Here is a 13,576-nt window from a genome sequence, read left to right as displayed (position 1 = left end):
TTGGTTAATCTTTAAAAACTGATTTATACAGTTTGATGCTGAATATTCTAAGTAAAAATGATTAAACCTCTACCTTTTCTCAAAGTTACTAATTTATACACAGGCAAACATGAGATTAGGTAACTAATTAGAGGAAGATCGAGAAGTTTGAGTAAATCAACTCTACTTCAATAAAATTAAAAGATTAAGAATCACAAAAAAATTTTTTTAAAAGAAAGGGAAATGGGCAATTTATTTCAATAAAGGGAGAGGACTGATTTTGCTACAGTGGGGAAAAAAAATTAGAAGGTTACAAACTGCTGAATTAAATATATCCCATTTCTCTCTGCACAATACCTTTATCTCAGTGTCTCCATTCCTTCTACTTTCATTTCATACCAAGGCATCGACTGAGAAACATATATAGTCAACAAACTGCTTGACATATCTGATCTAGGGTGGCTTCTACATCACTCTTCTCTCTCTTTTTCCTCCCAGTAAATACTCTGGACACTGACATTTGCCACTTTGGAAATGACAGGTACCTGAGGACAAACGCATCAAAGTGATTAGGACCAGAATGTCTGTTAAGGATTATTTTTTTTAATAGAGTAGAATGTAGTTTTATTGAATGCTTGAGATGCAGAACCAAAAGAAACTCCTTTCTTGTGAAAGAAAACAATCCAAACAATTGTAAACCCCGGAAACCAACAGAAGCACTTAAACCTTCAATATGAACATGTTTATTTTTCCAACTCGGATATTGTTCTGAAGTACACTTGTAATCTAAATACCCCTTTCTCTCCTTCCCTTTACAACATACCATTTCAGTCTGTTTGTTTACAGAACAATGGCCTTAAGGAAAAAGCCTTATTCACATTCCCATAAAAGAAATAAATAAAATACTTGTCTCTAGGATCCATTTAACTAAACCTGACTTAAATCCTGGTAGAGGCTTCCATCTCTATAACAGACACAAAAGAGGATGAATGATCTTTCATTATCAAAACAAACTCATTAATATAGCTAAACAGTTCTTTAAATTATTCAAATACATTTACTATGCTCCTATAATGTGCAAAGTACTGTTCCAAAGTAGACACCCTTCCTTAGATGTGCAGTGGGCCACTAAATAATAATTTCAGGAGCTTAAGACATTGGTACAGTCAAAATACCCTAATGATATGAAATGGTCTCTGTTGCTGCTGCTTCCAAAAGTGCCCGGTTTATTTCTAAGGAACAGCTCAGGCATTTAGAAGCATAATTCAAACTTAAGCTTTAATACAAGACGGGGTTAGGCAGTGATTGTACCTTCATAACATAATATAACCGTATGAAGTACATTCTGGTGATCTAAAATGCTAGCATCTGTGCAAGGTAACCTAAGAAATTAGACACCATTTCTTTTAAAAAGGTACCAACTTCAAAATAAATCAGGATACAAATCAATTGCCATTTTAGGAAAAATAAAAATATAGAAACACCAACTCCTCTTCCCAGCTCTGAAATTACACTTCCTCCGACACACTGCCATCATTGGTAAGTATGGGGGTCAACTGGGTAAATTTAAATCACATTGGATAATTACATAATTTGACCTAGCTTGGGTATGTGTGTGATCCCAAAGACTTTTCAACATATTTTTCATCAATACAGTGGTAGCAATAGAAACTGAAGAAATTGGAAGTATTTTCTTAGAGACAGCTTACAGATTTCTTACAGATTCCAAAGTGAAAATATAATACATCACCATCATAACACAAGCTTCTTTGTCACTCCTAAGACCCAACTTCGCAGGACATCAGGCTTCCTAGTGTTTCCTTCATCTGCCTCTACTTGGGTTTTCTTTCCCCTGAACTAAATAGGGAGGGCCTTTCAAGTCAAATGTTATCTGCTGGCAAGGTACCTTCAGGATAGATATGCTCACATCATTTCTATATTGACAAGTCAAGCCTCCATTTATGAGGCTTAAATTCAGCTCCTGGTCTCTTTATTCAGAACTTCTCTCATTTACTTATAAAAAGAGCAACAACCCCCCCAAAAAAAAAATCCAAGAGAAAAAAAGAACTACCCTCATTTACTTAAAAGGATCATTCAAAACACTAGGGAAAAAATTTCCCTCTGAAGAAGACTTATTCAAGGAACGCAATACTGTTTACAGCTCATGGCCCACCTTAGAAAGGCAAACTCAACTTAGTCTCCTGAAAAGAATCTCAGTAGTCTCCCATTTGGAAACTTGCTATTCCTATTATTTTCTAATGTGGTTAAATAAAATTAAATGTTAATAATAAACAGTAATTAAATAATAAACTTAAAATAAATAATAATTAAAAAAAAAAAACATGGTCTGGAGGTTTTTACAAAAGGTAATAAAGGTCAATTTCCATTAAATTCACATTCCTTTCTGTACCAATTTCTACAATGAGCAGGCAACACTGCCCTCTAACGGGCTGATTTTGTTATATCCCTTAGTTCACCTGGTGGGAACCTGCACCAGGAAGCATTGACACAACGGCCCTCATGCACATTTTCTTTTACTTCTGGGACACAGTCTGTCCTTGACCGTCTGTGAATGACACTAAAGACGGAGCAGCCCCTAGAGAGACTATAGATTTAGAGAACGCTCAACAGGGGATTACAAACTAACACCCATTGCAATGGTGTTCAAATTTTAGCAGGCATCAAATTACCCCCAAGGGCTTGTTTAAACACAGCTTGCTGAGCCCCACCTGTGTTGCTGACTCCTTAAGTCTAGAGCTGAGTCCAAGAATTGGCCTTTCTAACAAGTTCCCAGGTGATGCTACAAGCCCAGAGACCACTCTTTACCACCCAGACACTGCTTGTCTTTATCTTACTCAATACTTCCCAATAGAGTGAGCTTTTAGCATCCATTTTACAGACTAGGAAGCCAAGTCTCACACAGAATAAACCCAGGACTAACTCAAAAGCCACTGATTCCTTCTCTAAAGCATGAAGTCAGTAAATGAAACTGTTAACCATTTTCTCTTCCTTCATTTTCTTCCGCAAGGGGGCGGGACTTAGGTGAAGGTTTAGTGGATTTCCCCTCTCAGAGCACCTGGAGGTCTGGCTATGAAGTCACCTAGGAAGGTCCACTCCACCCCCAGGTTGGATCTGTGAGCAGGGTACGCTGAGAGAGGAGGGGGCGCATATCAGCGGGAGGTGCGTCCCTTGGGTCCTGAACCCTCCTACACAGTTCAGAGAGTCTGATGAGCACTAGATTCTGGAGTTCTTCATACTCAGAAACTCTGCCAGAGAGGTTCTAAAGCTAGTGTCTCTTCTCACGGGTGTTTTTCAGGACCTCAAAGCCTAGTGGGGCTCGGAGAGGACCCAGAGAGTGGGGATGTCTGCACCGCTCTCCAGCCTCGTCTCAAATCACCCGCCGAGGCAGAGACAGGCACGTTGCAACAACTTTAAATCAGGAGTGCCCAAGGGCGTGAAGACTGAACGGTTATGATAAAAGGTAAAATAGTTTTCAGGTCATACATCCCACCAGGATCAGGCAGGTAAAAGTCCCTAGCACTCAGCCCCTGGCAGGATGTCAGTGATGGGTAAAGAAGAGTTGGGAGAACACACCCCCACCCCTCACCCCATCATCGAATAGTTTTTCTCATCTTTTGCATTCAGCTCCTAGCCCAACTTGGTGTTTTCCTGAGGGAGATACAAATATGGAGCATCCCATGGGGATGGTTTTCAGGATTCTGTCATTAGATGGGAAAAGATGTTCTCAGAAAAACTGCCCCCTGGGCCGGTCAGCCGAGATCTTGAGGTCGTGGCCGCGGCTGCTCTTCGTGTAGAGCTGGACTCTGAACTCCAGCTGCTCGCTGAGCTCGTCCAGCGCCCGAGTGCAGGACTCCAGGCTCTCGGCCAGTTTCTGAATCTTGGCCTTTAGCACGGCCTGGCTAACCCTGGTGGCCCCCTCGGCCCGCCTGGGCACGAGGAAGCCGCGGGAACCAAAGAAGACGATGAAGTATACCGAGTTGTAGAGCGCGATGGACGCGTTCCTCCCGCACTGCAGCAGCTGGCGGTCTCCGCCGCCCTGCCCGCGGCGGAAGAAGTCGAGGCAGCTCAGCATCTCGCGCATCTGGTCCTGGCAGATGGCCGCGATCTCCTGCACGCGCCGCAGCTCCCGGGAGTTGCAGAAGATCAGGGCGAGGTCGGACGTGATGGTGACGGCCCCGCCGGCGGTGGCCACCCCAAGCCCCACGGCCGACGCCAGCAGCGAGACCCCCAGGGTGACGGGGCTGAGCGAGAGTCCCACGATGGCGGCCACAGCGCCCGCCGCGCTCAGCGAGCTGCCGGCCACGTTGGCCGCCAGGGAGCGCCGACGTAGGCGCTCTAGGCGCCGTGCCACCTCGCGCAGACGCAGTAGCTGGCCGTGCAGCCGTCCTCGGCGGTCCAGCAGCAGCCCCTGGAAGCGTCGCAGAGCATCCGCGCCCTGCAGCTCCCGGGCCGCCGGCCTCTCCATGTCCTGCGGGGACGAGACGCGCGGTTAGCCCGAAGTCGAGCGCAACAGCTACGGCCACCCAAAGGGAAACGGGTCATTTTCCAGTGAGTCATGTGTCAGGTTCTCAAAGACCCGTTCTGTCATCTGGGACAAGTCCTTCACTTCCCAGGACTTAAATACGAGCAAGCCAATAGGAATAATGCTCTCGTCCACTTTTCTCCCAGGGAATGCCAAGGATTGATTTTTCTTTTTTTAATCTGTTAAATAAGGGAGTGGTGCTATTAATATTTGGAGAAAAAAATGGCAATCCACTCCAGTATTCTTGCCTAGAGAATCCTGTGGACAGAGGAACTTGGTGGGCTGATGTCTATGGGGTCACACAGAGTCGGACACGACTGAAGTGACTTAGCAGAAGCAGCAGCAGCTATTAATATTAGAAGTCTACTGCAATACTGAAGGGCTTCCCAGGTGGCTAAGTGGTAAAGAATCAGTCTGCCAATGCAGGAGATGCAAGTTCGATCCCTGGGTGGGGATGATCTCCTAGAGAAGGAAATGGCTACCCACTCCAGTATTCTTGCCTGGAGAAGTCCATGGATGGAGAAGCCTGGCAGGCTACAATCCATGGGGTCAGAAAGAGCCTCCCAGGACTGAACAGGCACGGAATACTGAGCCCTCTTCTCTGCAAGATGACATGTGGCAAGCAATAGGTTGTACCCCTTTACAAAGCCCTTTCCTTACAAGAAGACTAAGATCTTAGGAGTTTTGCAATAGTTTTCCCCCTCTCTGATGAGTGAAAAAGACAAATCACCAAAAACTCAAAAAGCATCTATCAAATGTACGACAATAATTTTTCTAAGTTAGATGCTCACCTGAAGCAACTCTTCTGCTTGTTATTTTTCCCAGCTCTTATCTTAGAATCAAGCCTAAGATTACTTAGGCTTGTGCTATTTCTTCTAACTAGAGTTCATCAGGTCTTCAGAAATCTTACTCTGATACATGCTTAATTAAAACTAAATTACACTAGCACCAGTTTGTTCCTTTATGATGAAAGCTCCCTTTAAAAATGAGTAACAATTGAACAGAATTTTAAAAGGGACCACAATTTTTATTGAACAGCTCACTGAGGGCTACCAGTACTGAGCTGAACGGAAGCCAATTGAAGATGACTAACAGAGAAAACTACATCCTGAGTAAAAGTACATCCTTTCTAGTTGCCAAAGATTTCTCCCTTCATAGCCATTGTACTTTTCATTATTAGGAACTTCTCAAAAGTGACAAAGCTATAGAAATCCAACAATTCACTACTGTCAGATATCAGGGCAGAAATCATTATTCTCAAGTGGAAGGTGAGGAAATTGAAACACAGATAAGTTCTATCTGCCGCTGATACTTCACAGAGCCCAGTGTAGAAGTCCACTGGTCTCTAGACTCCTAGATCTTAATTTTATTAGCATGCCTCCACAATTGTACCCACCACTGACAAACTGCCAGATAAAGACACCTCTGAGCAAAAAGGAGGCAAAGTTTCTCAAAATGTATTATGGACCAAGGCTACAACCCCAGTAGTACCAGTCCAGTGGCTATTCTTTCAGATAGCATTCCTCTGGTCTCCCCACTTACCATTCACTTCTGGCTATCTCCAGGAAAGAAGAATCTGAGGCTGTTTCTGGATGAGCAAGCTTTATAGTTCCAGAGAGCCAATGACAGCCCTGGGAAAGCCTTGTCTTATTCTGAGAATTTGCCATTTCCTGTCCTGGCCCCTGCTGCCTTCATCCAGAAGGATATGACATGGTGGAAAATGACCAGCCAGCCTCGCAGCACATCCCGTATTTAGGAAATGAACATTGTGTGTTCGCTTTCGCCCAAACGCAGGAAAAGAACCACAGGCTCTTCCCCAACTTGAAACAAGTGCTGTCATTGTCCCGGGGGCATACTCTGCCTTCCCTTTCCTGAAAATAGCTAATGACGTTATCTGAGCGGACATCAAACGCACCCCAGGCTGACCAATTATAGTGTTTCTTGGGAGGCCATCAGTACACAACCACTTTTTAAAAAGAAAAAGGGAAGAGACTCTGTCTGATAGAGCCACTCACAGTCCACTCCCGTATTTTTTTTTTAAAAAAAAGCATCGTGAATCTGAGCATTTGAAACACGTGATTCAGTAGGCGCGCAGCCTTCAGAATGCAGAGCCACGCCCACAGGAAGTGCTGCGTGCAGTTTTGAGCATCTCCAGCTGCGGAGAAGCTCTTAGAGGTCTCAGAAAGGGCACACCTCGGGCCAAATGCGTCAGAAAAATCAGTGGGGTCAGGCTGCACGAGGAGCTAATTATACACTTTCAACAGCAGCGGAGATTCTGTTTCCTGGGTTTTCATGGGAAGCAACCACTGTAGCCCAGGCGATGGTTATATGAGTGCATTCTACCCCCACGGAGTGAAGCACCGGCTGAAGGGCAATATTCTGGATCATTCAGGAGAGGATGCTTTCTGGGACATTCAGATAGGTGTTGGCTGCTCAGCCAGGAAGACTCCTACCACAGGTTCCCAGATACGAATTATTGTCGCAACTCTCTGGTTCATCTGGAAAGCCTTAGCAACCATATCTTTCTTGAACACAAGTCCCCCACCTTTATAAGTAGACATTGTATTGAGGAACACAACCCAGGTTTTTGCCTGGGCCTTTTGAACTTGCTTTTTCTGAATTTGACCCATGTCCAAAAATTCTGGTTACAGCTCCTCAAAGGATAAACATAACCCTCAGTCAGACACCTTCAGTGCCTGCCTCTGCTTTTGAGGTAAGAGGTGGGAAAATGTCTTCCACTGAACCCATAGGCATAGTCATTCCAAATGGGATGTAAGGCAGGGTGAATTCACCTTTACAGGTGAATGCCTGTAAAGCAGGCAGGCGGGCAGGCGGTGGGGGGGTGGGAGGCGGTGGTATAGTAGGCAGGGAGTGAGACAATGTACCCTGATTCTTCAATTCTCATTTGCTCCTCCAACTTCCCTGGACATTTTCTTGTGTTTGGGGTTTTGTTGTTGTTTAGTCACTGCGTGGTAGCTGTGGTATGCCAGGCTCCTCTGTCCATGGGATTCTCAGGCAGGAATACTGGAGTGGGTTGCCACTTCCTTTCCCAGGGGATCTTCCTGACCCAGGGATCGAACCCTCATCTCCTGCATTGGCAGGCAGATTCTTTACCACTGAGCCACCAGAGAAGCCCGTGTTTGGGGTTTAGATGAACACAAATAAATCTTGATTTCATGAATGGGTGAATGTTCTGGGATACAGAGAGGATCATCATCTTCAGAGCATCGATAATCATAGTACAGAAGTAGGATGAAGTGGAGGAGGTCCAGAAGAATGGGCAGTACTGACCTCAGCCAGTATCCAAGAATTTGTTTTTCTCTGTGTTATAAATCCATTTTCTTTTTTTTTTTTTAAGGAACAAAAAGAATTCATTCATTTGACAGTTTGGGCTTGTAGTTTTACCGCCTATAAAAATCTGGTACTTCACATCATTTCTAAAAATGGACACATGAACATAATACTTTTGACTCAGTATTTATTTACTTTCATATATTTATGCACAATAAGAAATTTGAGGAATAATTGAAGGTATTTGGTCAAAAGTATTATTGAGGCAGTTCCTTCAACATCTTGGGGACTGCACCCTCAAACTTCTTTTCTTTTTTTTTTTTTCCATTTTTTTTATTAGTTGGAGGCTAATTACTTTACAACATTGCAGTGGTTTTTGTCATACATTGAAATGAATTAGCCATGGATTTACATGTATTCCCCATCCCGGTCCCCCCTCCCACTTCCCTCTCCACCCGATCCCTCTGGGTCTTCCCAGTGCACCAGGCCCGAGCACTTGTCTCATGCACCCAACCTGGGCTGGTGATCTGTTTCACCCTAGATAATATACATGTTTCAATGCTGTTCTCTTGAAACATCCCACCCTCGCCTTCTCCCACAGAGTCCACAAGTCTGTTCTATACATCTGAGTCTCTTTTTCTGTTTTGCATATAGGGTTATCGTTACCATCTTTCTAAATTCCATATATATGTGTTAGTATACTGTAATGGTCTTTATCTTTCTGGCTTACTTCGCTCTGTATAATGGACTCCAGTTTCATCCATCTCATTAGAACTGATTCAAATGAATTCTTTTTAATGGCTGAGTGATATTCCATGGTGTATATGTACCACAGCTTCCTCATCCATTCGTCTGCTGATGGGCATCTAGATTGCTTCCATGTCCTGGCTATTATAAACAGTGCTGCGATGAACATTGGGGTGCACGTGTCTCTTTCAGATCTGGTTTCCTCGGTGTGTATGCCCACAAACTTCTTTTCTAAACTGTTTTCTGGGCACTTGTAACCCATCACCCTGGACACGTTACATTGAAAATGGTGACTGACCTTCAGATTAAACATGCAACCAGGGCTGTGAACAACTGCTGGAGAAGCTGTGAATTCTCTGACCACTGGTTACAAGGCAGCAGAAACAGTATGGCTAGTAGGTAGCAGTTTGTGAGTCAGGTGTTTATACAGTTAAGTTATTAACAACTCATTAGTCTGGGGCCCCTAGCTAAAATTATCACATTTTAAAAATAAAGTGATAACTATGTTCTGGGCCTCCCAGAGTTCTAGAAAGGTCTGGGCCACCTCCATTTTTTTAAGGGTCTCAGTGAATTTTTTTTTAAAGAAGAAATTTTATAAACAAGAAGGTCCTCCTGTATAGCACAGAAAATTATCTTCAGTGTTTCTATGAGAAACCAAAATGAAACAATATTTTTTAAAAGAATGTATATATAGGGCTGTCCCAAAAAGTTCATTCGGGTTTTTTCATAATATCCTATGGAAAAACTCATACGAACTTTTTGGCCAACCCAGTATAACTGAATCACTTGCTGTACAACAGAAATTTTTTAAATTGATTTTTATTGGAGTCTAATTGATTTATAATGTTGTTTATGCTGTGTAGGAAAGTAAATCAGTTATGCATATACATGTATCCACTCTTTTTTAGATTTTTTCCATACAGGGCATTACAGAGTATTTGAGTAGTTTCCTGTGCTATAGAGTAGGTCCTTATTAGTTACCTATTTTATATAGAGTAGTGTGTATATGTTAGTCCCAGTCTCCCAATTTATCCCCCCTTCTTTCCCCTCTTGGTAACCATAAGTGTGTTTTCTACATCTGTGACTCTATTTCTGTTTTTGTAAATAAGTTCATTTGTACCCTTTTCTTAGATTCCACACACAAACAGTATCTATGATATTTCTCTATCTTACTTCACTCAGTATGACAGTCCATCCGTGTGGCTGCAGCAGAAATGAACATAACACTGTAAATCAGCTATACTTCAATCAAATGAAACAAATGAAAAGAAGACATTTTAAAATGAGATATAAAAATGTGTGGTTTCTTTCTTTTAATTGCCATATGACAGATCTTACAATGTCACTATTTCTCTATTCACAAGATAATCCCTGATTTGTAACATAGTGCGCTACACTGGCAGTGTGACACAAGTTTGGGGAGCTGGCACTTGGTGCTCTGGGACAACCTAGAGGGGTGGGATGGGGTGGGCGGGTCAAGAGAGAGGGGACATGTGTATACCTATGGTTGATCCATGTTGAAGTATGGCAGAAGCGAACACAATATTGTAAGCAATTATCCTCCAATTAAAAATAAAAATTTTTTAATTTAATATTTATTTATTTGGCTGTGCTGAGTCTCAGTTGCAACACAAGGGATCTTCAATCTTCACTGCAGCATGCGGGACCTAGTTGCCTGACCAGGGATCTAATCCGGGCCCCTTGCATTGGAAACATGGAGTCTTACCCTTGGACCACCAGAGATGTCCCCAGTGATGATGTTTTTCTTTTAGCCTTTCTTGGTGTATCTCAGTGACTGTGCATAGAACCCTTTTTGAAGACAGTGTCAAAAGTATAAAATTGAGACAATTTGTGAATGTGAGATTTAGGCCAAAGGTTTTTCAGACTTTCCTTTGTGCTAGGTCCTAATGTGTATAGTCATCGAAATAAACACAAGTAAGTTAAAATAATACCACCACTGCCTGAGGATCTTTGCCCATTTTTTTGGTAAATTTCATGAGCATGTAAGTGCTATAGCACATAATTAGACTCAAATTACTTGCTGAATTTAAAGTATTTTGTTCTCTTAAAGAAGTGTTGCTATTTTCATAATAATTTGATGAGAATTTAGCACTAAATTACAACCTGATAGGAAATTTAGAGCCCTTATTTTGCAAACTTTCCACATATCCATGTTGGGAACTTCCCTAGTGGTCAAGTGGTTAAGAATTTGCCTTGCAAGGCAGGGGACACAGGTTCAACCCCTGGTCGAGGAACTAAGATTCCATGTGCTTCAGAGCAACTAAGCCATGCCACAATTAGAGAATCTGTGTGAGCAATGAAAGATACTGAAAGATCCTGTTTAACATAATGAAGATCCTAGGTGCAGCAATTAAGACCTACACAGCCAAAAAATTTTTTTAATTTTTTTTTTAATTAATAAAAAAGATACCTATGTTGCATGAGATCTAAACTATTAATGCCAGAAATTTATGGAATTGCACAGGAAAGAAAGTATTGAACTCCAGCCATTTTCAATTTCTGCAGATTAGCCTCTGATCTTTCATGTACACACACATCCTTAACCATTCGTGTTTAAACACTGGCCTGTGTTCTTTTCTCCACTTAACGTTCCTGCAGATACACACTTCTCCATGTTGACATAGTCCTCACCTCTGTCATTTTTAATAGCTCTATTATAATCCCATTGTTTGCTTAGTCATTTCCCTATTAGACACTTGGATCACCTCCAGGTTTTTTCACTATTTTAACTAGAGTTACCGGGAACATCTGTGTAAATTTTTCCCCTTGGGATCATTTCTTTGGGGAGTATTCACAAACAGGAAAATGCCAAGTAAAAGAGAATGAACATTTTCATGGTTTTTGTTGCATGTTGTTGTATTGCTTCCCAAAACACCGATTTATTGATATAATGCGATAAGCTTTGTAAGAATCCTGGCTGCAGGCTATGGGACTACTCAAAGACTACTTAATTTGTTCGGTTTATTTCAGCTCCACAAACATGTATCAAATACCTGTGTGTGTCAGACACCATGCTAAATTCTGAGAATAAAAAGCTGAGTAAGGTACCATGCCTGCCATCCAGAATGAAGACAATCCACTGGAGAGAAAAATACAGAACAGGTCATTTCAATTCTATGTGGAAAGTGCCAAAGGTGTGTGCACCAAAGAAGCACAGAGTCCTATGAAGCACTAGGTATGACTTTCTAGAAGCACTGCTATTGAGCTGAGACTTGAGAGTGGAACAGAAGTGGTTATTTGGACAAAAATTAGGAGGGAGAGGGGAGCAAGCTAAGGAAACAGAATGGACAAAGGTGTGGTACCACATTTAGGGTGCTTTAGGCAGTTTTCTATGGCTGAGCATAAAGTGGGATGCTGTGGGTATCCAGGGATGAGGCTGAAGGGATGCACAGGAGACAAGTTACCTGAAATTTACTTATTTTGGGGGGATCAAACCATTTTATTGAGGGGCTTCAGGGGAGGGTTGAAAGGCTGGGAAGACAATGAGATCTGACATCTGTCTCCTGGCCAGGATCTCCCCAGCTTCACAGCTGCTGAAGGTGGAATTTGTTACAGTGCATGGTGGGAGCTGGGGCTTTCTTGGTGACTCAGACAGTAAAGAATCTGCCTGCAATGCAAGAGACCCTGCATTCGATCCTTGGGTTGGGAAGATCCCCTGGAGAAGGAAATGGCAACCTACTCCAGTATTCTTGCCTGGAGAATTCCATGGACAGAGGAGCCTGACAAGCAATGCAGTTCATGGGGTTGCAGAGAGTTGAATACAACTGAGAGCTACTAACCCTTTCACTTTCAAGATGAGAGTTAAGCTAATTTTTGTCCAGATTAATCCCTTTTAAAACAGTACTATGCTTTTCTATAGATGAGTTATTGCTCTTTGTCTTTTTCTTTTCTTGATCTGTTACTGTTGTTTACATCTACTTCTAGGAACTATCCTATTTTACTCATCAATTTACCTTTTTAAATTCAAGATAATATAATTTTGAAAATCATTGCTTCAAAAAAAAAAAGAAAATCATTGCTTCATAGTAGCATTTTTATTTTTAGAGGGAGAATCTATCATAATCACGTTTTCCTGGAAAATTTTACTTGCTTGTTCTTCTGGACAAACCTGACAATGGGAGCTCTTCAACTGCTGTAGCCTTGCTAATATGATCAACTGAAGCCAATTTAAGTTTGTTCCACTTCCTCCTTCACAAGTGTGCACACTTGCACAGAACACCTGGGATCATGTGGGTGAAACATACATTACATCATTCATATAGAAGCATTGGCCTCACAGGCTCTATTATAGTATAACTTCTTTACCACATGCCTTTTCCTCTGGTGCCACAAAGACGGGAGCTGAATCTACATCCCTTTGGTAACCATAAAGTTTCTCTTATCTCCCGGGACACCAGCAAACTATTACCTTGTTCTCTTCCTTTCCCAGGCTTAGTCATTTTCTCCCAAGTTCTCAGGCATACATAACAATCATTGCAACCTGGATCCTAACACCTGCTTGTGCTGACATAAGAAATCTTCAGGGCTTCCTTAATCTCAGATATTTGAATAGTTTCATTTTTAGCATGTGTCTTACAGGTGAGAGAATGTTAGATATTGGTCTCCTTTTTTAACTTTGCTTAAAGCCTATTTTTAATAAGAATTCAGTCATTTCACATCAGACATTACAGTGAAGCAAGGGCTATGTTCCTGTACTCTGAAAGTTGATTGTTTTTGTTCTAGTTATTTGCTTTAAAAAAAAAAAATGGTTACTATAGAGGGTTTTCAACTTTATTTGCTTTTGAATTAGATGAAGAAATAACTTTTTGTAGTCTACTTTTCCCGCTAAAAATTTAGCACTTTAAAAATTATTTCTTGGACTTCCCTGGTGGTCCGGTGGCTAAGACTCTGTGCTCCCAATGCAGGAGACCCAGGTTTGATCCCTGGTCAGGGAACCAGATCCCATATGCTGCAACAAAAGATCCCGTGTGCTCCAAATAAGACTTAATGCAGCCA

The 13,576-nt window shown here is 42.1% G+C and overlaps 1 protein-coding gene across 1 annotated transcript; it reads right to left on the bottom strand.

Annotated features, from left to right (window-relative positions):
• Positions 1-706: 706 nt before the first annotated feature.
• On the bottom strand, positions 707-6,388 carry APOLD1 (apolipoprotein L domain containing 1). The gene is made up of 2 exons (XM_020883787.2): positions 6,065-6,388; positions 707-4,468 (listed from the first exon to the last, which is right to left on the bottom strand). The coding sequence occupies exons 1-2, from the start codon at positions 6,065-6,067 to the stop codon at positions 3,725-3,727; spliced, it is 747 nt and encodes a 248-aa protein (XP_020739446.1). The 5' UTR covers positions 6,068-6,388; the 3' UTR covers positions 707-3,724.
• Between the last annotated feature and the right edge of the window lie 7,188 nt (positions 6,389-13,576).

The sequence above is a fragment of the Odocoileus virginianus genome, chromosome 23 (genome assembly GCF_023699985.2).
Source record: "Odocoileus virginianus isolate 20LAN1187 ecotype Illinois chromosome 23, Ovbor_1.2, whole genome shotgun sequence".
Taxonomy (NCBI): domain Eukaryota; kingdom Metazoa; phylum Chordata; class Mammalia; order Artiodactyla; family Cervidae; genus Odocoileus; species Odocoileus virginianus.
Note: the sequence above shows the minus strand (reverse complement) of the source record. Positions and strands in the feature narration are given on the sequence as shown.